At 34.5% G+C, this 24,602-nt stretch overlaps 1 protein-coding gene across 1 annotated transcript in view; it reads left to right on the forward strand.

Moving 5' to 3' along the window:
- The window catches only part of MS3_00000239 (uncharacterized protein), a 95,691-nt gene that overhangs the window by 57,974 nt on the left and 13,115 nt on the right, over positions 1–24,602 (forward strand). The window contains exons 6-12 of the mRNA XM_035732730.2: positions 5,377–5,513; positions 9,865–9,968; positions 11,065–11,186; positions 12,573–12,671; positions 14,406–14,474; positions 16,386–16,495; positions 23,935–23,990. Coding sequence (XP_035585895.2) covers positions 5,377–5,513; positions 9,865–9,968; positions 11,065–11,186; positions 12,573–12,671; positions 14,406–14,474; positions 16,386–16,495; positions 23,935–23,990 — 697 coding nt within the window. The remainder of the gene's footprint in view (positions 1–5,376; positions 5,514–9,864; positions 9,969–11,064; positions 11,187–12,572; positions 12,672–14,405; positions 14,475–16,385; positions 16,496–23,934; positions 23,991–24,602) is intronic.

Raw genomic sequence — 24,602 nt, forward strand, 5'->3', positions numbered from 1 at the left:
TGTTTACTTCCGAAAATAGCTACACTTGTAATTAAAATAATGAATTGATAATGTTCAGCATAAAATTTTCATTCAATTCTTTTATCTTTTTCACTTGATAATATTTTCGTAAATGGATTTATTCACTATGTGATAATTATGTCTAATAATGACAATTGATTGATCACTGGGTGGTGATCAATGTCACGTGTTTTAGTTCCTTTTTTGTGCAGATCGAATCCTATCAACCAAGTTGTAATGTGGCCACTAGTCTAGGTGACTCGACTCCATAGAATTGAACCTGCACTAAGAAGGACCTGAAAGGAGGTCATTCGCGGCCCGGATAGCCCAGTCGTAACGTCTCTAACTGTGAATCTCAGTGATATGGGATCGAATCCGTCAGGAAGCATCAGTTCCCTCAAGATAACAGGTACACCTTAATGACGAGTGCTAAATAGCACGAAACCTAGGTCCAGAGTTTCCTGTTGACTATCTTTAACAACCATCTTATACATGATATTTATTATTTTGAGAAAAGAATTTAGTTTTACTACATTTATAAGATGAAAATTCAATTCACTGATTGTATATTTTTTCCAATGAGCACAATGTTTCTTTTTGCATCAGCCAAGATAAAAGAGATAAAAATTTAACAATTTTCATTTATTTATCTTCATTTGTTTCTTGTTTTGTTTTTCTTCTTCATATGTAATACGTAAACAAGAGTATAATGTAAAATTATACAGAATTACGTCTGTTTTTTTTTATAACAGTGCAATACTTTTCTAGTTAACTATGAAAAGAAAACTTTCAAGGGAACTATCTATGGCTCATATAGATTTATTTATGGTTGTAGACAAAGAAACCGATAAAAACATCTTTACGAAGTTATTGTGTATGAAAATTTTGATACACTGCTATAGTCCAGTGTTTACTTATAAAATAAAAATGAACTAATCAATCTGATTGAATACTTCTCTTAATTGGTCATTTGATCATAGAATTGTAGGGAACAAGAACACGAGTAGGACAATCGAATGTATTTGACATGAAATTACAGAGCATCTCGCTAAAATCTTAGAACCATTTAGTAACTAGTTAATTTATAAAATATCAATCCATGGTCTCAAACTTCACTGTTCCTTTTGCAAATATCGGTTCATTGTCTCAAATTTTATTTTTCATACATTTTCATAACAATCGCGTTACGGTTCCGTTCTTTCCTTTTCGATCTTCTACTGAGATACATTCTATGCCTGACCACTACTATATACTACTTATATAGATATAAGCAACGCACATCTCAGTATCAGTATGGAGATTTGTGGAGATTGTAGTAATTTTTTATAGTTTAATTCATGAGTCTATCGAACCTGGACCACCAATAAAAATTTGGAAGCACTGGACAGTCGTTTTGTTGTAGAATGAGACTCCTCAAAAGTGCCCATCCACAATCCGCATACAGGATTCTAACTCATGATCTTCGTTCTAACTTCAATCGGTTCATGATCTTGTGCAACCTTCCATCCATTATTTGTGGTGGATAACTGTATCATACTCGACACGGATTGGACTCCATTCACTGATTGTCTAGCTTATATCGACTCATGAATTCAACTACTAAAAACATTTTCATTCGTCTCTGTATATTTTTCCTCTTTAGTCCAACTGACACCACTCAAATGACATAATATGAAATATTTGCGTTTATTTAAATTATATGTACACAGTGAAATTATCTTGGATAGCTACAAAATTGAATAGAATTAATTTTCAACCAATTTTCACATATAACCATTTATTTTCATGATTGATCAAGATCTCAGTGTAGGATGGATAGAAATACATCTATACATTCTATTTATCGAAACTTTAATGGTAGACACTTTTGAAAATGTTTAAAGTTTCGATATTCTTATCATTTCTAATATACTTTGTAACTTGTAGTAATGAAATCTAAGTAAAATAAACACTTACCTTGTAAATAGCATTCTTTACTGATTGATTATATTGATAGTAATATTGGAAATCATAAAGCTCTGGAGAGTTGTCTGTTCCTAGCATAGAATTCCTCAAAAGCTCATATTCATGTCCCAGCCAAAAATAAAATTCAGGACCTTTAGTTTTTTATAGTAAACGCTTATTCATTAAAACTACTAGGTCTGAATCTATAAGGTATCCTCTAAATGTGTATTTGATATATACAACCAACAGACTAAGTGAATGTTCACAAACTCCTTTATCGAAACTATATTCATTTGAAAATAATAATAAGTACACTTAGAAATTATAGCAGTTTGATAGCACATGACTATTAGGAAACACAAATATATATTTTCATAATGTAACGTTACATTTCTTAATACTCAAAATAACGGACAATAAGCTGAAATAATCATAAATGATCAATATTTCGTACAAACAACAGTAATAATTTTGGTATACACCTCTTATATGAACAGATATAAGTAGTATGTAACAGTATTCGAAAGTTTAATGCTTATCAATAGAAGATTGAAATAAAGAACAATCAGAATAATAACAAAATTAGAAGAATGGTGATACAACTCAACAAAAAAACACATATGCAAATGATGGATTCAGTGTATAATTTTCATATATTCTACAAATTGACTGTGTAATTTTACATGAAACAATAAACTAGTTTATTGTATCATAGTTTTCATTCATTATATAATTAATGAATGCTGGTCAAAAGCCTACACTCCAATGAGAGCAACAGGTATGGTAAGTAATTAAGTAAGTTAGTAAGTAAGTAAGTAAGTAAGTAAGTAAGTAAGTAAGTAAGTAAGTAAGTAAGTAAGTAAGTAAGTAAGTAAGTAAGTAAGTAAGTAAGTAAGTAAGTAAGTAAGTAAGTAAGTAAGTAAGTAAGTAAGTAAGTAAGTAAGTAAGTAAGTATGTAAGTAAGTAATATAATTAATGAAACAATGTCGCTATTTATGGATTCATTTATATGATTTTTCAAGATGATATTTCCTTGTCAATAAATTACCGATAGTTCATTCATTCACTTTAATTAGATTACTCTGGCGACAATTATTGTCATTACGATTATTATTATTATTGCACATAAATGATCTCAATTGTAAATGATACTTAGTTTTACCAACAATGTAATAATCTTTCATAAATTGGTATCAGCATAAATATGATCTTTTTTTCATTATATAAATCAGATGAATACTGAATATAGACATAGACAATGTTATGTCTATATTATTGCATATCGATTCCATTGTATTTTCAAATCATAATTTTTTATTCTAAACAAAGTGAATTTATATCATCTACATGTACTTATATACCAATTAATAGTAGTTATGTAGTGAAAACTAACACAAATAGGGACAATCTAATGTATTTGAACACAAAATTATGGAATAACTCACTAAAATCTGAGAACCATATAGTAAATACTTCATTTGTAAATATCAGTTCATCATCTCAGATTTTATTGTTTCTGCATTTTCATAACAATTACTTTCCATTACTGTTCTTTCCTTCACAAACTTCTACTGAAATACATTCTATTTCTGATTATTGTTATATACTACTTATGTGGATATAAGTAGCTCACACTACAGTATCTGACATAAATGTACTTTTTTTTCCAATTATTGGTCTAAAGCCTTATGAAACAGTTCAATTTAGCATTAGAATAGTGTAAGGTTTATAAAAGTGTCAATACTAATTTACTACTTTATAATAAAAAATAATATTTTAAGACTATTCGAAAAATTGATGTATGTTGTAACCAAGTTGAAAATTTTTGTATTGGATTGCAAAAGTATTTTAGGTTTCCATCAACAAAGTGATATAGTATTCTGTTCAGTTTCCTAAATCATTACACAAAAATTGATTATATTTTAGTTCACGAAAGAATAATAACTTTTCTGATTTATTTAAATATATTTTCATGAGACTTGACACAGATCTGGATCAGATTCTTGGTTGGGTTGTGAGCTCTTAACATATTGGACGTATCTTTAGAGGTTTATTTTGAGAAGATATCCCATTTTGTTTTTACCTAGTATGGACATTATATTACAGTATACTAGGCATACCTTTCATTTGTTACCAAGTTTACACGTCCTTTTTTTTATTACTGATGTTCTACTTTACTTTTGACAAACCAATATTTGAGGTACCATTTATTGATTTTTAGCAATCAAATGGTCGTTATTCAGTTTAACCAAAAGTATATCTTCGTATAGCAATTATATCAGCTAATATACTGTACATGAACATTTAAAATAAATATTTTAACTTCCAAAAAAATTGTGTCCGAACAACATATCTTATTTATGCACCAAGATGCCTTGAAGTAGTTTGTTAATTTTTGTTTAAAGCAAATCAGTATAAATTATGTATTTAATAACTTACAAACTATAGTCAGAATGGAGTTCGTGGAGATTGTAGAGTGTTTGATTATTGAATTCGTGAGTCGATTTAAGCTAGATAGACCACCATTGACAACGTAGAAGCACTAGACGGCCGTTCCATGTTAGTATGGGATACTTCAGCAATGCGCATCCACGAGTAGTTGAGCAAGATCATGAATCGATTGAAGTTAGACATAAAGATCGTTGAATGCTGGTTCATGGTTGAGCGTTCGCGCGTTAGACCGAAGGTCATGTGTTCGAGTTCTTTCGGTATGGGATCGTAGATATGCACTGTCGAGGAGTCCCATACCAGGACAAAATGGTCGTCCAGTTCTTCCAGGTTTTCAATGGTGGTGTAACTTATATCAGCTCATGAGTTCAACCAATAAAATTGCAACCTACATATTAAAATACATACTTCAATATACAAATTCCTTATTGTACTTCAAGTATAAAAGCAAATAGCCAAACCTATTATATTTACAAACGCTTTAAACTACTCACAAATCAGTAGTCAATAAAAATGATAAATAATTATATGTTACGTAAAAAATCAGCCTTTTTCAGCAATTCTTTATTTAAGTGCATAATACTTTTTAGTTTCATACTTAGCAATACTTAACTAATACTGATTAATATGCAAATTCTTTTTTTTTCAATAAGATCAGTTCAATCCAATTTACAAAATAATATTATGTAATGATGGTGTGATTTATATGATCATCACAAATTATTCTATATAACCTAAGCAAAGATGGATAGGGGCTAGCAATGGAATCTAGGACTCGCGTTTCATCTTATTATAGACTCGTCAGTTGAGTGTGGCTGCGTCTCAGAGATGTTCACTCTGAGATTTGAACCCAATATCGTTCTTTTCAAACGCCATCACATTATCCGCTTAGCTAGTGAACTTAGATAGCTACTATCTTGTACAATGGGGTGGAGTTTAAATTCATTTGTTAACTTATTTTATTTTATTTACTTCTACATCTAGATCAACTTTCCACGTTATCTGGGTAAATTAACTTCACGGAATCATTTGACTATAATGCCTAGAGATATGCAAGTATGGGTTACTAATATTGACTATTATGATAAATTGGGTCGAGCGTTACAACAAACATCGTTCAGGTTAGTTTCTTAATATTTGTTTATGGTTTTATCTTACAACTTAATGTTTTGTTTCATTGAAGCAACAATTCCAATGAAGATATTTATAATAATGGTGTAAAGCAAAATTTTATAACAACAAATTTACTTACTTACTTACGCCTGTTACTCCTCGTGAAGGAGTATAGGCCGCTCACCACCACTCTCCATCCAACCCTGTCCTGGACAATCCTTTCTAGCTCCGTCCAGTTGTAATTCATCGCTTTCATATCTGCTTCTATTATCCGACGCAATGTGTTCTTTGGCCTTCCTCTTTTCCGATTCCCTTCAGGATTCCAAGTTAGAGCTTGCCTCGTGATGCAGTTTGACGATTTGCGTAATGTATGTCCTATCCATTTCCATCGTCTTTTCCTAATTTCTTCTTCAGCTGGAAGTTGGTTTGTTCTCTCCCACAGAAGGCTATTGCTGATGGTATCCGGCCAATGTATGTTGAGTATCTTGCGTAGACAGCTATTTATAAATACTTGTACTTTCTTGATTGTGGTTGTTGTAGTTCTCCAAGTTTCAGCTCCATACAGTAGAATTGCCTTGACGTTCGTATTGAAGATTCTCACTTTGATATTGGTTGAAAGTTGTTTTGAGTTCCATATGTTCTTCAATTGTAGGAATGCGACCCTTGCTTTGCCGATCCTCGCCTTTACGTCTGCATCGGATCCTCCTTGTTCATCGATGATGCTTCCCAGGTATGTGAAGGACTCTACATCTTCCAGAGTTTCGCCATCAAGTGTGATTGGATTGCTGTTCTCCGCTTTGAATTTGAGGTCCTTAGTTTTCCCTTTGTGTATGCTGAGGCCTACTGATGCAGAGACTGCTGCTACACTGGCTGTCTTTATCTGCATCTGTTCGTGTGTACGTGATAGGATGGCTAGGTCATCTGCGAAGTCCAAATCGTCTAATTGGTTCTGAGCTGTCCATTGTATTCCGTGTTTTCCTTCAGATGTTGAGGTCTTCATAATCCAGTCGACCACCAGAAGAAAGAGGAAGGGAGAGAGTAAACAGCCTTGTCTGACTCCGGTCCTTACTTGGAATGCATCTGTCAGCTGTCCTCCATGCACTACTTTGCACTGTAGTCCGTCGTATGAGTTCCGGATAATATTGACAATCTTCTCAGGAACTCCGTAGTGTCGAAGAAGTTTCCATAATGTCCTCCTATCTACACTGTCGAATGCCTTTTCATAATCAATGAAGGTGATGTATAGTGACGAGTTCCACTCAACTGATTGTTCGACGATGATCCGTAGTGTTGCAATTTGGTCTGTGCACGACCGATCCTCATGCAATCCAGTTTGTTGATCTCGAAGTTGGGCGTCTACTGCATCCTTCATCCGGTTCAGCAACACTCTATTGAAGACTTTCCCTGGTATGGACAGTAGTGTAATGCCTCTGTAGTTTTCACATTTGCTCAGATCTCCTTTCTTTGGAATCTTGATGAAGTGTCCTTATTTCCAGTCCATCGGCACTTGTTCCTCCTCCCAAATCTTTTTGAATAGAAGATAAAGCATGCTTGTGGTTGCTTCGATGTCTGATTTCAGTGCTTCAGCTGGTATGTTGTCGGGTCCTGCTGCTTTCCCGCTCTTGATTTGTCTGACGGCCATTCTAATTTCTTCCGTAGTTGGTGGATTGAAATCTATAGGAAGATCTATGTGTGCTGCTTCGATGTCCGGTGGATTCATTGGAGCCGGCCTATTCAGGAGTTCCTCGAAGTATTCTACCCATCTGTTACGCTGTTGCTGAATTTCGGTGATTGGCTTGTCTTCTTTGTCTTTGACCGGTCTCTCTGGTTTACTGTATTTCCCTGTTAGTTTCTTCGTTGTATTGTGAAGCTGTTTCATATTTCCTTCTCTATTAGCTTTTTCTGCCGTCGTTGCTAGTTCTTCAACGTATTTCTTCTTGTCGGCTCTAATGCTCCTCTTCACTTTTTTGTTTGCTTCTATGTATTCAGCTTGTGCTTGGACTTTTTCTGCTCGTGTTTGGCTATTGTTAATTGCTGTCTTCTCGTTCTTCCTTTCTTTGATCTTGTCCAGTGTTTCTATAGAGATCCATTCCTTATGATGGTATTTCTTTAGACCCAGAACCTCTTGACACGTTGAAGTTAACGCTTCCTTGATGCCTTTCCAGTTGTCCTCCATAGTAGTTTCTTCTTCCTTCAGTAGATCTTGTAAGGCTTGGAACCTGTTGTTGAGAGCTATCTTGAATTCATTGAGTTTGACAGTATCTCGAAGGAAGGCTGTATTGAACCTTTGTATTGCTGTTTGTCCACTTGTCCAGTTCTTTTTTAGCTTCAGTTTTAAATTGGCTACAACTAGGTGGTGATCTGAAGCTACGTCAGCACCTCTCCTGGTTCTCACATCTTCCATTGTCCTTCGGAATTTTTTGTTGATGCAAATATGATCTATTTGGTTCTCTGTAGTGTGGTCCGGTGAGATCCATGTAGCCTTGTGTATACGCTTGTGTGGAAATATTGTGCCTCCTATGACCAATTTGTTGAATGCACACAGATTTGCAAATCTTTCTCCATTTTCGTTTCTCTCTCCCAGTCAATCCATGTCGTCCCATGATACCTTCATATCCGGTGTTGTCTATTCTGATTTTGGCGTTTAGATCTCCCATCAGAATGGTGAGGCCCTATCTTGGGCACTTCTCTATGATTGATTGCAGCTGCTCATAGAATTGATCTTTAATGTCGTCGTTGCTATCATTGGTGGGTGCATAAGATTGGGTAATATTCATTGTGATCCCCTCCTTCTTTGTTTTAAATGATGCTTTGATAATTCTGGATCCGTGAGATTCCCATCCTACAAGTGCATTTCGTGCTATTTGGTCAGCATTGCGGCAACTCCCTGAGTGTGTGGAGCATTGTCCTCTTCGTGACCGGAGTATAGCAGCATCTCCCCGTAGCTAGCCTTTTCTGTCCAGCTTGGGTCCAGTGGGTTTCGCTGATTCCCAGTACTGCCAAATTGTATCTCCTCATTTCCATTGATATTTGACTGGTCTTCCCGGTTTCCCACATTGTTCGAACGTTCCATGTACCTATGAAGATTTTTGCTCTGGTTGTTAGAAGGGGCATCGGCCTCGTGGCTTCCGAAGGAATTCGGCTTTCACCATGAAGCGTCATAATTCTTCTAAATGAAGACCTTCTAACTCCCAGGGCAGAGTTAAAATGGTTTGGATTATTTTTTCTGGTAAGCGTTTTTTTGGCGAGTTAGTTTTCTACGGGATGGGGACGCTAACCCCATGCCCAACCCTCCTCCTTTACCCGGGCTTGGGATCGGCAGCAACCCTATAAGAGCTACAGGCGGAGTTATAACAACAAATTTACTCATCATAAAACCACAGGGGAAAGATAATCGTCTTTAATTCATTGATGAATCGTGAGTATGCCCTACTGAAGGGTCTCATACCCGGATGTTTATCCGATGTGTTTTTTTGGTTTTCAGTGGTATTCTGATATCGATCTGCGACATATACAATATGTTAATTCATCAATGATATAAAGGTAAACTTTTGGATAAAGATCCATTAACTTCGTAATCAAACTTCAAAACAAACCATGTAGAAATGTTTGTTAAATTTTTTAGAAGGTTATACCAAAAGAGCAACCGTTTACATGATTATTTAATCTTATACTGATCAAAATGACAACCATATATATATGATAACGGTTAATTCAAAGACATTTATAGAAATGTTTCATACATGAAGCGGATTAGTTACTGATTCAAGTTTTATGAGTACGAATAAGTCTTTTTTGAGTATACTAGTATTTCTTGGCTTCAAATTATGGTCAAAATGTAGAATGAATAACCTAGTCACTTTTATGTAAACATAATCCAACAATTAGTTTATCGTAAAAACAATGATAAATGTGAAAAACGTTTTAGAAAAATAATCAGTTTTAAAGTTGCGATATCAACGAACGACAAGGTATTTCTATTAATATGTCAACCAATCACGGAAACTGGTAGGAATACTGGTGAGACTAAGTTAGATGATCAATGGAATTCAAAAGGTTCTTGACATATTTCTCTTTCATATCTTGAACTTGTTACATGTAGAATTCAATACTTTCAGGAGTTACCGATTCTCCGTAAGTCCAAGTCCTAATATTTCCACCTCAATTAACTAGTCAACATTATTCATAAATATTTATTTTCAACTTCAATATAGTTGATTACATAAGTTATACTTTTCAATCAAAGCTCAATGTCATTCATGCAACAGATATCTTTTTAGAGGATTTTGTTTAATTGCCATAATTGATGGTCAGTATTTTTTTTCTGAACAGTTTGTGTCTTTTATTCTCTTTACTTAGCGAGTTACAAGACTACATTACATTTGCAATACTTCACAAATATGGAGGATACGTTGATCAAGAAACTGCACAATTAAAGAATAAATTTCTAAAACCATATGCAGGTACTTATCAGAAAATATTGTTGATTTACTATTTCTATTAAAGTTTTAAGTCAAAATAAATCCCATTTTACCGATCCAGTATAATTTAGGGTTAAAGGTCTTCAAACTAATAGTTTGGTTCATTTAAAAATGAATTACTAGTATAGGGGTTGTGGAGATTATTAAGTTTTTTGATTGAGATCATGAACCGATTGATGTTAGACCACCTTTGGAAACTTGGAAGCACTGGACGGCCGTTTCATCCTATTGTGGGACTCCTCAGCAGTTAGACACTATCACCATTGGATGCCAGCTCAGTGGTCTAGTAGGTTAAACGTTCGCGCGCAAGACCAAAGGCCATGGGTTCGAATCCTGCGAGCGGGATAGTGGATGCGCACTGCTGAGGAGCCGCACAATGGGACGAAGCGGCCATCCAGTGCTTCCAGGTTTCCAACGGTGGTCTAACATCAATCGGTTCATGATCTTAATTAAAAATGAATTATCGAACACAGTATACTGATTACTATGAATTGTATTTAAGTCAGTTAATATTACGCTTAACAGTCATGTGAATCAATAGAATACAATTTTTTGTATGCTTCATTCTATCATCTTTATAACGAGGTCCTCATATCTCGATTCCAATTGAGATGAATCAAGTATATGATGCACTAACTATTCACTAGTCTCAACAACAAACAATAATTTTTTTCTAAAATTTATAGACCGATTTGAATTATGAAATACTGGTTCTTACACAAAACATTAAATGAAATAAATCGGTGGAATTATACTTCGGAACATTCTTTACAATAAATGACTTCAAAGAGTCGCCAGTTAAAAATGTCACAAATTAAAGTCTTCATGAAAATTTATTATATATATATATATATATATATATATATATATATATATATATATATATATATATATATATATATATATAGATAGATAGATAGATAGATAGATAGATAGAGATAGAGAGAGATTATCACCGGGTCTAATGTATATTCAGTCGCTAAGATAATCTTCACTTCTATTCCAAAAAGTAACTGTAAGCTTGGAAAATAGCCAGTGTACACACAATTTTTTTTGTTAAATTTTTTTTTCATTTTAGAAAGCCTTGGAATTGATCAAGTTTCTTATTGGCCATTTTTGTTAGATTTAGCTTCACCAGGATTACAACAAATTCTTCAAAGTCAATGGAGTTCCATTCAACTCAGTCATGGAATTAAACAAGTAGATAATTAAAAATAATACCTAATTTCTATATTTCTAATCGTAGACATAACACATTGAATCATTTTACAAAATTAACTTGATCAGTTTCTTAATATTATGATTTTTAAATATAAGTACTTTATTACATGTCAACGATTTTGTCGGTAACAAGTAATAAATTGTTAATGGTCAATTCCAACCTGACTGTGAATCTGGGTGATGTGTGTTTAAACCCCATAGGCCAAACTAATTTCCCTAATATCGCAGCTTACATTGCCTATTAATATCACACAGAACGAAACCTATGTCGAGTGGATCTTCCTTACGACTATCTCAAGTCACCTAACATCTTGAAATATTGTATACGGTATTCAGTGTCTTAAAGTGGTGGCTACACTGTAACTTGGTCGACAGCATTTACTTACTACTAAAGAATTAAACAAATAAAACACTGGCCACTACTAAATAATCACTCAGTTGAATTGTTCGATTATGTTAGTTGTATATTTTAATGTGAATTAAATAGAAGACTCAATAAAATTCACGTCTAAAGATAGGTCAGAACAATAGAGAAGTTCCATTTCTTATTTATACTGTATATCATATTTTTAGAAAGTTAAAGTCAATGGACAGAATGCCACAAACATTGATTTCTTAATGAATACAATTCATCAGTAGAAAGGTATTCCAAAATCTTCAGGGTACTGAATGCTTATTCAGAGATTCAGAAATTCATTACTATTTATTAGAATCAAAGACTAATTAGCACAGAGTAATTCAGTCCATGGCTATTGTTCTGTAAAATTAAGATGTTCAATTAAAAATTTACTACTGAATAAAACGATACTATTTACTATTCAATGACAGATCATTGTAAATAGTTTTTTTTGTTGTAAATTTATTAACTAATAAATTGGATTGCATTTGATCAATTATTTTACTGTGATCCATCACTTTTAAAACTATTTTCATATTAGCAGTGGAATCCAGAACGCGCGTTTCGTCCTATTTTGGACCCAGTACTGTTTGCTTCAAACGTCATCCCGCTATCCACTTAGCTATTGAGTCCAGATAGCCACTTGCTTGTGCAATGGAGAAAAATTTAAATTCACTTGGATTCGAGTTCCAGAGTGAACACCAACTCTAAGATGCAGGTAGATCCAGCTGAGGCGTCCCAAATTGGACGAAACGAGATTTCTACATTCCACTGCTAGTCACTATCCTTCTTTGCTTATAAAGTTTGTGACTTCAGGCAATATCGAAGCAGTCCGCACATGATGTACATATCCCAATAAGACTGATCAATTGCAGTCCTAAATAACAATGGGAAGATACAAGCAAACAACCTCAAGTGAATATTTTCACATTAGTTACATCATTAAATTATTTTTTTTTAAATTCTAGTTTCAGAATGAAATTTTAACTCCTGTACAATCGATAATCATTAAGTTGTTAAATAGATCAATGCCTGGAACAACAAAATGTTATCAGTTATTAAATAAGGTGAGCGAAATGATTTTTAACTGGAAAAAGCCGTAGATTATTTAAGCGAATTGTTTTCATATCCAGTAAAAAACTATATTGTATTTACTATTATTTATTTGAACACAAATATTTTAACAAAGGGGCACCGAATACATATGCGCCACATAAGTCACTTGATTTGTGTGTGGGCTGAGCTACTTCCCGGGTGCCCAGACCGAAGCAGGTGGTTTTCTTAGGGAGCCACACCCGGAGACTTCCAGCTAAAGGTCTGATCCACAAGGCAGCGGAGCATCGTAAGGAGATGCAATCCCATGGTAGCCGGTGACCAACCATTGGTTCACACTCCATTTGTTCCTTCAGAATACCGGAACCCATATTCACCATTGGTTTAGAACTAAAGTTTTCCAACTCCCCTAAACGAATCCTCCCAATCCACTAAATCGGTTAAGGTGTCGGACATTCACTTTCCGTCCTCTCAATTTCGTAAACAACACCCCCTCCGCGTGAAGGTATTTAGTAGGACTTCCCTGGCAGTGGTTGCATACGCGTGGCCTTGTGAGAGCATTTCGAGAGGGAGAGCGGACTCTCCCCACTCTCGTCCGTGCCAGGCCATTTGTGAGAGAACTATATTAAACGAAGATATTATATCAATATCCGTATAGCTATGGTAACTATACCTTATTACACTAAATCACTCGTGTTGAACAGTAAAAGTAATCGCTTTCTTATAAATTATTGTTTTGTCAATTACAATTAATCACTGGTTTGTTGAATAACATTTTGGAAATATTTACATTGGCATACAAAAGTCAAGGAAAGTTCATGTTAAGACAAAACAGTTACCAACTGACCACCCGGTTTCCAGTGATTTTTTTTAACTGAGATCAGTTCGTTCTGTGAATTGTTTTTGAACAATAACTATGTTTATCAACTTGATAAAGACATTAAACACTAACTGTTATGCTTAAACATCAGTCTGACTAATTTTCGTCGCCTACTCTTTTAATCAGGTCTGAATTTAAATGAAGAAATTGCATGAAAATATGTATACATTCATAAGAAACAGTGAAATCAACTTAATTCAGTATAGTTTTTATGAAGATTGTTCAAACCTATTCTATATGAATTAAATACCTAAATAATGACACACCAAAGTTTAAAATTAACGTTGATATTTAATGTATCTAAATTAATGGATATAGATTCAACAAGTACCCAGATTGACATGATAATTTTATGAAGTTGACTTCGGTTTAGTTTTCAATAATGACGTCAACTAAAGTGCCACTGTATCTGAAATGTTCTAGTGGAAACGATGAAGGGAACAATTCAATAAGGTTCGGACAGAAACTGTTCTTAATGTTGTCGGTTGTTGTCGCAATGTTTTAAATGAACTAACGTTCGAACTATTGAGTTCCACATCAGTGATTTAAATTAAACGAATTCATATTAAAATCTGAAGGTTTTATGTTTGATTGAGTGTGTATATGTGTTAACATGACCTTCTGAAGTATCCCAGTTATATATTTTTTAAGTAGCTGACCAGTCGTATTTGCTTTTCAATACATTTAAACTGAATTAGTATTATTTTAAGTAAGATAACAACATAGTTTATCCTCAATATATTTTTAATCTAACTCTGTATGTAAACTTCTAAATTTTCCCAACGGTTCTTAAGTTAGGGTTTAATGTATACAAAAAATAAACCAGAATACACACTGATTCAAACAATTTTTGCCTACTTACTTTCAGATAAGTAGTATGAAAATTCAACTCATGTCATACAATGGTCATGATTCGATGGGAGATTTTTATTCCGAGGTAAGAATTTCCCTGTTTTTTAAAAAAAAACGAAATATGGTTAAAAACAAGACTTGGTGATATTATATTGTCTTAAACAACAACAAATACTTAAAATGCAATCAGTTGTTAAATGACTAAATGAAGCTTAATAATCTAACGTTTGTTGGTTGAAGGCAGTCGACAGGCTTTTCAGTCACTTTCAACTACCTATCATTTAAACATGGTACAAGCGACGTCATATCACCTATCCTGGAGTCTATATCATAACTTAGTCAATAGAATTCGATTAGCACTGAAGAATAGACAAGTAGGACATTGCTTACTACACAGCGTCCAGTCGTTGTGAAGTCAACTAAACATATCTGTGAGTAAACTAAGGATAAACTGAGTATACCCAAGCTTCTTAATCAGATTAAACTCAAGATAATCTGCAAATTAAAGTGTTTAACATTTATTAACACACAGTTATGATGCATATTCAAAATTTAAACCACAAAAATATTAAATATATACAAATTATGGCTTATTCTCTGAAGAAATCCCTTTCATTTCTCCTGTATATGCACATTTCATTTGCAATTATATTCCAGAATTTATTCCCTACATATCTAGTTATCTGTTCAGGTCCAGTAACATATTCTCTCATTCTAATAAGGATTTAAATTAACTGTTTTTTTGAAATGGTGTACATTTACGGATAGAAAAACTCGATATAACTAATATAATCATGTTGGATGCTGATTATACGTACAATCATAATTGCAATGGACATTTTAAACAGGTATAATCTTTCTATGAACAATTATCATTTTATGTGTTCATTAAATTCCCATTACAATTATTGCCTAAAAATCAATTCATTTGATGAGATACAAATAAGTGTGTGTAATTTGAAAGTAATTTGTGTTATTGGGAGGAATATGGTGAGCAATATGTAAGTGAGAAAATCAGGAAAAAATGAAAAATGTAAGTAAAACGTGAACTAATGTACAAATAACCATATCGTATACACTTACATTTGACAACGAAAACAATCGACAAAAATTAGCAATAACAATCCAATCTCCCTGTTTTGTGGAAAATTTTAGCCGTTTTGTCAAAATTTTGGAGAAATGCCCCTCCCCAAAAAAATAGGGGAGATAAGGACAGAACTGACATGAAGACAAACTAATTATCATGATAACTAGAAGTTAGTTACGTTTAAAAGCATCATCTTGAATTAATGATAATCTAGTAAACTTAATTAAGACTTAAGAGTTGAATTCATGAGTCAGTTGAATCTAAACCACCATGGAAGACCTGGAAACACTGGATGGACGTTCTGTCCTATGATGGGAATCCTCAGCAGTGCACACTCACGATCCCGCCACGCGAGATTCCAACCCACGACTTATCGGTCTTGTGCGCGAACACTTAACCCTTAGACCACTGAGCCAGTTGGCATCCAACAGTGTTAATGTCTAAATTCAACCAATCCACGAAGTTGCGCCACTGCTCAACATTATCATCAGTGAGTTACTATCTCACAACAGACCCGTTTGAACTCCACTGATCATTGCTTCTTACTAGAACTCCAAAACGTACCTCATGGAGACCATCTCATGAATCCAATGAGTAAATTACTATCATATCCACAAAACCCTTATCGGATTAATTAAAACTACTTTTCTCTCTTTAATTTTTTTCTCTTTTTTAATCATAATTCACATATAATTTAATTTATTTGTTAAAATTTCATATCTGATCAAATTCTTGTAAAAATTCTATTTCATCCCAATCTACTCATCTAAATTGAAATAATTCCAATTGTCTTATATTTCTATGTATATTTGTTTCCCTTTATTAAGATTGCTGTATATTGTTTATCTTTCTTTTCTTTTCTTTTTTCTTTCATTCTTTTTTATTTTTATTTTTTCTTTATTTATTTAGTTAAAAATTCAATCTAAACAAAGTCTTTTAATACAATTAGTTCAATTTAATAATTTTTTATCACAAAAAGCAATATCTACTGATTTGTCTGCATTAATTCCAGATCTTGGGTAAGTTACATGTCTACCTTTTGTGTATGAATTATCTTTTAATAATTGTTCATAACTATTCTATTAACATGTTAGACTCTGTATTGTTGAACATGCTTTAAAAAAAAAGAAAACAATTTTCAATTTAGTTGATAACATAAGTAGGTTGGGGGTGGGGGTAGGGGTAGGGTTGGTCAATTCTCATAATGGTCATGAAAACTGAAGATATGATTTATAATCATAAATTGTAAAATAAAATTACAAAAAAAATTTGAGTAAAATTTATTTGTGCTTTGAGTAGATAGTTAGTTATTTGAAATGGGTGTTTGTTTTTCAACCCTTTTTTTCTTTGTAAAACTGAATAGTTAATTTCTTGATTTATGATTAGTTGAAGAACCTGTATTACTTCACTTTTGTTTAATAATCAGAAATGAAATTGAACATTTTCATGTTGTTCACTAGTGATTAGCTTCGTAAGGGAATTCTTGAAGTTCTAGTGAGAAGTCGTGATCAGTGGAGTTCAATCTGTGTCGGGTAGAGACAAGTATCTATCTTAGTACAATGGAAGATGGTGAACTGATTGAGATTAAACATTAGCACTGTTGGATACCGACTGGCTCAATGGTCTAAAGGTTAAGCGTTAGCGTGTGAGACCCAAGGTCCTGGGTTCTGATTCCGCAAGCGAGATCGGGAGTGCGCACTGCTGAGAAGTCCCATACTAGGATGGAACGGCCATCCAGTGCTCCCAGGTTTTCAATGGCGGTCTAACATCAAACGGTTCATGATGTCATTCAAAAACGTAATAATCTCCAGAACCTTATAGTGGCATTTTCGGTTGTTATGTTTTTCCTATTATATAAAATATCTTTAGTGAATAAAAATGTCAAACAACAACGTGTTTGTAGGAATAAGATTATCTCCAAAGACAAAAAGTGATTTGTAATTACGTAATTCACTAAACTGAAGTTGGTTCGTTAAATTTTCAATTTTCAAATAGTGACATACCTTCTTTAGTCAGTCATTTATGATCACTGTTGAGTTTGGCATTAATATAGGTTAGATCAAACTAGCATCCTATATAAACACGACAAGATTAAATTAGCAAAGTGTACTGAAATAATTTAGTAACAACTGAGATCAGAAGGATTAAACACTGAGAATATGGTTCAAAAAGATAGGAAGAATAGGTATATGTGAATGAACGTTAAAACTCAAGGTCTGGATCAAGATAGAGAGTAAATGGACTTACTTACTCCTGTTACTCCCAATGGAACATAGGCTGCTGACCAGCATTCTCCAACCCACTCTGTCCTGGGTCTTCTTTTCTAGTTCCATCCAATCCTTGTTCATTTTTCTCATGTCTATCTCTATTTCTCGGCGTAATGTGTACTTTGGTCTTCCTCTTTTCCTTTGGCCTTGAGGATTCCATACAAAGGCTTGTCTTGTGACGCAGTTGGGTGCTTTCGTCAATGTGTCCTATCCACTTCCAGCGCTTCTTCCTGATTTTTTCATCCGCTGGGATCTAGTTTGTTCTCTTCCACAGTACGTTGTTGCTGATAGTGTCCGGCCAATGGATCTGAAGTATTTTGCGTAGATAATTGTTAATAAACACCTGTATTTTCTGGATGACGGCTTTTGTAGTTCTCCAGGTTTCTGCCCCATACAGTCGAACTGTCTTGACATTTGTATTGAAAATCCTGACTTTGGTGTTGGTTGACAGTTGTTTTGAGTTCCAGATGTTCCTCAGTTGTAAATATGCTGCTCTTGCCTTGCCGATCCGCGCCTTCACATCTGCATCAGATCCACCATGTTCATCAATGATGCTGCCCAAATATGTAAAGGTTTTTACATCTTCCAAATCTTCTCCGTCAATTGTGACTAGATTGGTGCATTCTGTATTGTATCGGAGAATCCTGCTTTTCCCTTTGTGTATATTGAGACCTATTGCTGCTGAGGCTGCTGCCACACTGTTCGTCTTCTCCTGCATCTGTTGTTGCGTTTGGGATAGAAGGGCCAGATCGTCTGCGAAGTCTAGATCATCCAACTGCATCTTAGTTGTCCATTGTATCCCGCGCTTCCCTTCAGACGTTGACGTCTTCATGATCCAGTCGATCACCAGGAGAAAGAGAAAGGGTGAGAGTAGGCAACCTTGCCTAACACCGGTCTTCACTTCAAACGACTTTGTCAACTGTCCTCCATGCACAATTTTGCAGTGTAATCCATCATATGAGTTCTGTATGATATTGACTATCTTCTGAGGCACACCGTAGTGTCGAAGAAGTTTCCATAGTGTTGTTCTGTCCACGCTATCAAATGCCTTTTCGTAGTCAATGAAGTTGATGTAGAGTGATGAATTCCATTCAATTGATTGTTCCACAATGATCCGTAGAGTTGCGATTTGGTCTGTACACGATCTATCCTTACGGAATCCTGCCTGTTGGTCACGAAGTTGGGCGTCTACGCAGTCCTTCATCCTGTTTAACAATACCCTGTTGAAGACTTTTCCCGGTATTGAGAGAAGAGTGATGCCCCTGTGGTTATCACACTTGCTGAGATCGCCTTTCTTCGGTATTTTGATCAGAAGTCCTTCTTTCCAGTCTTTTGGTACTTGTTCCTCATCCCAAATCTTATTGAAGGGAATGTGGAGTATCCTTGCAGTTGCCGCTACGTCTGCTTTTAGTGCCTCTGCTGGGATGTTGTCTGGTCCTGCTGCTTTGCCACTCTTGATTTGTCTGATGGCCATGCTGATTTCTTCAATTGTTGGTGGGCCAACATTGATTGGGAGGTCCGTGGGTGCTGCTTCGATGTTGGGTGGGTTCAGTGGAGCTGGTCGATTCAAGAGTTCTTTGAAGTGTTCTACCCACCTGTTTTGTTGCTCTTCAATGTTGGTGATTACCTCGCCTTCTTTGCTTTTCACTGGTCATTCTGGTTTGCGGCGATTTCCAGAGAGTTTCTTTGTCGTGTCATACAGTTGTCTCATGTTTCCTTCTCTTGCAGCCTTTTCCGCCGTCGTTGCTAAATCTTCCACATATTTACGTTTGTCGGTTCTCATGCTCCTCTTCACTTGTTTGTTTACTTCCGTGTATTCAGCTTGTGCCTTGGCTTTTTCTGCTCTTGTTCGGCTGGTATTGATTGCTGCTTTCTTGTTCCTCCTTTCTTGAATCTTATCCAGTGTATCAACAGTGATCCATTCCTTGTGGTGGTGCTTCTTGTGACCCAGGACCTCATGACATGTTGAAGTGATTGCCTCTTTGATCCCCTTCCAGTTGCTCTCCACAGTAGTTCCTTCTCCATTGAGTAGATCATGAAAGGCCTGGAACTTGTTGCTGAGGACTATCTTGAATTTGTTGAGTTTGTTAGTATCCTGAAGAAAGGCCGTATTGAACTTTTGTGATATTGTCTGCCCCATTGTCCAGTGTTTCTTGAGTTTCAATTTCATCTTGGCGACCAGCAAGTGATGATCTGATGCTATATCAGCTCCTCTCTTGGTTCTCACGTCCTCTATAGTCCTCCTGAACGTTTTGTTGATGCAAATATGGTCGATTTGGTTTTGCGTGGTGTGATCCGGTGAAGTCCATGTTATTTTGTGTATGCGTTTATGTGGGAATATGGTGCCGCCTATGACCAGCTTATTGAAGGCACATAGATTTGCAAATCTCTCACCGTTTTCGTTTCTTTCTCCCAGTCAGTGTCGTCCCATGATGTCTTCATGTCCAGTGTTGTCCGTTCCAACCTTGGCATTTAAATCTCCCAGCAGAATGGTCAGGTCCTTTGTTGGGCACTTCTCGACGATTGACTGCAGCCTATTGTAGAATTGATCTTTAGCGTCCTCATTGTAGTCGTTGGTAGGCGCATAGCATTGGATGATGTTCATTGAAATGCCCTCTTTCTTTGTTTTGAGGGAGGCTTTGATGATCCTTGGTCCATGAGATTCCCATCCTATAAGTGCCTTTTGTGCTTGTTCGGACAGCATCAATGCAACTCCTTGTGTATGTGGTGCATTTTCTTCTTCATGGCCGGAGTATAACAGGAGCTCTCCTGTAGTTAGTCGTTGTTGTCCAACTTGTGTCCAATGTGTTTCACTGATCCCAAGTACCTCCAGGTTGTATCTTCTCATTTCTGCGGCAATTTGGAAGGCTCTCCCGGTGTCCCACATTGTACGAACATTCCATGTACCTAAATAGATGGTCGCTCTGGTTGTCAGAAGGGGCATCGGCCTCGTAACTTCCGAAGGAATTCGGCTTTCATCATGAGGCGTCATAAATGGACTTACCACACTATAATTATTTCTGACCCGTGTTATCTAACATAACTTTACTGGGCGGGCCCCAACCAGGTATTTCTTAACTAACAACATGTTTTAGACTAACGGACAACGAATTCATGGACAGATCTTACGTCTAGATTTGACCGCTGTTATTTCTCTACCAACTTGACTCCATACTGGCAAATGTTAATCGTCACAGTAGTTGATGGTTGAGGGTATCTAATACATGTCTCAACCATCTTAGTCGATCGATATTTCCACCTCATCTGTTAACTTTCTGTAAAAACTAAGTGGCTTCTCTTTTTTTTATTATTCGAATTCATCTTTATAAGCATAAAGTTTAACTCCTAAATGTAAACATTCTGAGATTTTTAGATATTTCTAAAAGTACATTTTTTGTAATTGAGTATGGTAATAGTCTGTTAGCCCGTAATAAAGACTCACATTTAAATTACATATTAGTTACACAAATCATTCAACTAAACAGTAAAGATAAACATGTTTATTTACTACTACTACTACTACTACTACTACTACTACTACTACTACTAATTATTATTATTATTATTATTATTATTATTATTATTATTACTATTATTATTATTATGTTCACTAAAAAGTGAATAAATAATTAATAATAGCAACATTGTTAGTGAACTTACTATTAGTGAACCTTATCCGTTAATAATAGTGATACTACTACTAATAATAATAATAACAGTAATAATGATATATGTTAGATCCTTAATGAAAACAAGAACACCAATATTAATAATAATAGTATTATTATTATTGATTGTTTACAAAGGTTTACACGAAACGTAAACAAAAAACATTTCGTCTTACTGCTGTAATAAGAAACCTGTCATTTCTCAAATAAAAGGCAGAGAATAATATTAAATTCACTTAGTATTATTTGGCTTGTATCTTCCCATTGGATTCCACTGCTAGCCACTATCCATCATTGCTTACAAAAAGCTTGTGAATTAAGGCAATATCGAGGCATATGCACAGTATGCACATATGCCGATAACAGACTGATCAATTGCAGTCTTAAACCTCAATGGGAAGATACAAGCCAAACAATACCAAGTGAATTCAAATTCACCCCATTGCACAAGCAAGTGGCTATCAGGACTCAGTAGCTGAGTGGATAACGCGATGGCGTTTGGAGCCAATGGTACTGGGTTCGAATCCTAGAGTAGTTCAAAGTGAACACGAACTCTGAGATGCAGGTACATCCAGCTGACGAGTCCCAAATAGGACGGAACGCGCGTCCTGGATTCCACTGCTAGCCACTATCCATCATTGCTTACCAAGAGATTAATATTAGTTGTGGATTTATGTTTATAAGAAAAAAAACATTGTAAATTAGAAAGTATTAGGCTGTTGTTTTATTATGTTTCGTAACTAATCAGCAAAATACATATATGACTCTGTACAAGACTGAATATAAAAAAGTTAGATTCCATGACTAGAACGAGAATTTGAGAAGAATGGGAGGGATTGACTAACAGAATTCAGACGTATGGAAACTGGAGAGTCACGTACAAATGACAATCGATGATTACTACATCATATAGCAAATAAAATGAAGTTCAATTTTTATTCAGTTCTTTTAAATAGATCATGTTTACCAACTGATATAATGATTCCACAATGAACTTCAGGAAATCTCGTGAGTGTATATCATTAGAAAATTTCTGTCTAAAAGAAAATGGGTGCACAAAATTTCACTATTTTCAACTTTTCTCTGGTTGATGGTAGATTGGAATAATAATCCGTCTTCAAACCTTCATGTAGCTGTCTTTAAAAAAGTACACATTAGTTTATATAGTCCTAAATCACATGATTATATAACATATTTACAAAAGCAGTTGCTTAATCCTTATCAAATGATTAGTCACTTCTATAGAATATCAGAAGCAGCTCAAATAACACAGTAGTAATGGCTCGGACGCAGAAACTGGGTGATGTGGTATCAAATTCCACTGCGAGTATCAGTCTCCTCAAAATTACAGGTACGCCTTAGTGAAGGATGACGATTAGCACAAAACCTAGATTCAGGGTTTCCTTTTGAGCACCTCAAAACTTCCAAACACATTAACAAGAATATAAGTTATTGAAAAATCTTCAAGATATTTAAGTCTTTATCAATATGTCACGTTACTAGTGAACGATTGAAAAACCGAAAACCTAAATAATAATATTTCATTACAAGCTTTTACTGACCTTTATCTTGATAAATACTATAAATGACAATGCCTTGCTACCGTAGTATTTGTAACCCTTTCATTTTATCTATGTAATACGAAGTGTGGGGATATATAGAAAGAAAAACAATAAAGTGCTTCAAAACACATTTAACACAGATGTTTCCAGTTACTACTTTTGTCGTGAGATTATTTTTCTGAGAAGTCGGGCTGCTGACTTTGTACACAAACTGACCTTAAGACCAATGTAACTTTAGAGAGGCAAAAGGCAAAGTGTTTGCACCAATTAGTTGTAATCAATTGTACTTCAAAAACGTAACTTAGTTTGAGTAAGATTTTGATGTTTAGGTCCAAGTGTAAATAAAATTATGAATTTACATTAGTTCAGTATATATTATTCTCTATCAAAGCAATAAAGATGGTAAATTCACAATAAAAAATTTATGGATATTAAAAATACTTCACCATTCAGTCAGTCATCAGCAACGTACAACCCAGAATATATGTAGGTCGGTTTGAATTACTGCATTATATTACCATAGTGAGATGCAAAATAGTACAAGTAAGCGTAGTAATTATATAAGCTTTCTAAATTTCTGTTTGTTTTAACTAGATTATAATTGATAGCGAATAGCGATTGAATGCAGGACTTATATTACTCATGATTTAACACTCTACATTGAGATGTAAATAAATCTCGCTGCCGAGTTTTGAATAAGACGAAATTGATGTTCTGTATTCGCATACTAATACACTCCAAATATAATCTGTGTTTATGTTTATTTAAACTATTCTAATTCATTTAAGCATCGATAAAATTCTTCATTGAATAAAGTATGGGTATGATGACCTATTATATAAATAATTCTAATTAAACACAGTCTATACAAAAATGACTAGATTCATTCGGACTGACCTACATAATCAAAATGTTATACAAAAGGGTTAACTTACTTTTTACTGATCTTTTTATGTTTCAGTCTTAGTTCCGGAGGTAGTAAACTTTTTCAATATATCCACAATTCTAATATATTGGGTAAGTCTATACCATAAATATATATACCCATTTTATAGTATGCTTAAGTTTTTCCTGAATTATTTACTTTTGAATAAATAATTAGTTAGTTACCTTTACCTTAACTAACTCTGTAATTTGCTAAATAGGATGATTATAATAGTTGTTATATTCTATGCTAGAAGTTCGATAATATAGGAAGTTCGAAAAATAGGATATTTCTTGAAGGTTGATACTTGTGATATTCAATGTGATAGTAGACTAATCGTACTGTCTGAGTGACTAAAACTATATGACCATTCAACTTGACCCATTCTGTGTAGACCTTAGTGATGTAGTTCCAAGAAATTTCAAGGGTAATAATAGTCCATATAGAGTACAGTTGTTTATTAACTAGTTTCAGCCAAATATTTGTCTCAAATTTGTATTAAAATCTTTGTATTTATGTACTACAATTTCATTTATAAAGTGCCTTTTAAATAAAAATTACTCATTGATTAACTGTAGTATACTGAACTATCCAAGAGTAGTAAACAATAATGGAATGATACACATCGAGTAGAAGATACGTTACGTAATAACTATATAATGACATATCGATTATAAACTAACATTGAGTAATTGGAAGAAAGA

The sequence above is a fragment of the Schistosoma haematobium genome, chromosome 2 (genome assembly GCF_000699445.3).
Source record: "Schistosoma haematobium chromosome 2, whole genome shotgun sequence".
NCBI lineage: Eukaryota > Metazoa > Platyhelminthes > Trematoda > Strigeidida > Schistosomatidae > Schistosoma > Schistosoma haematobium.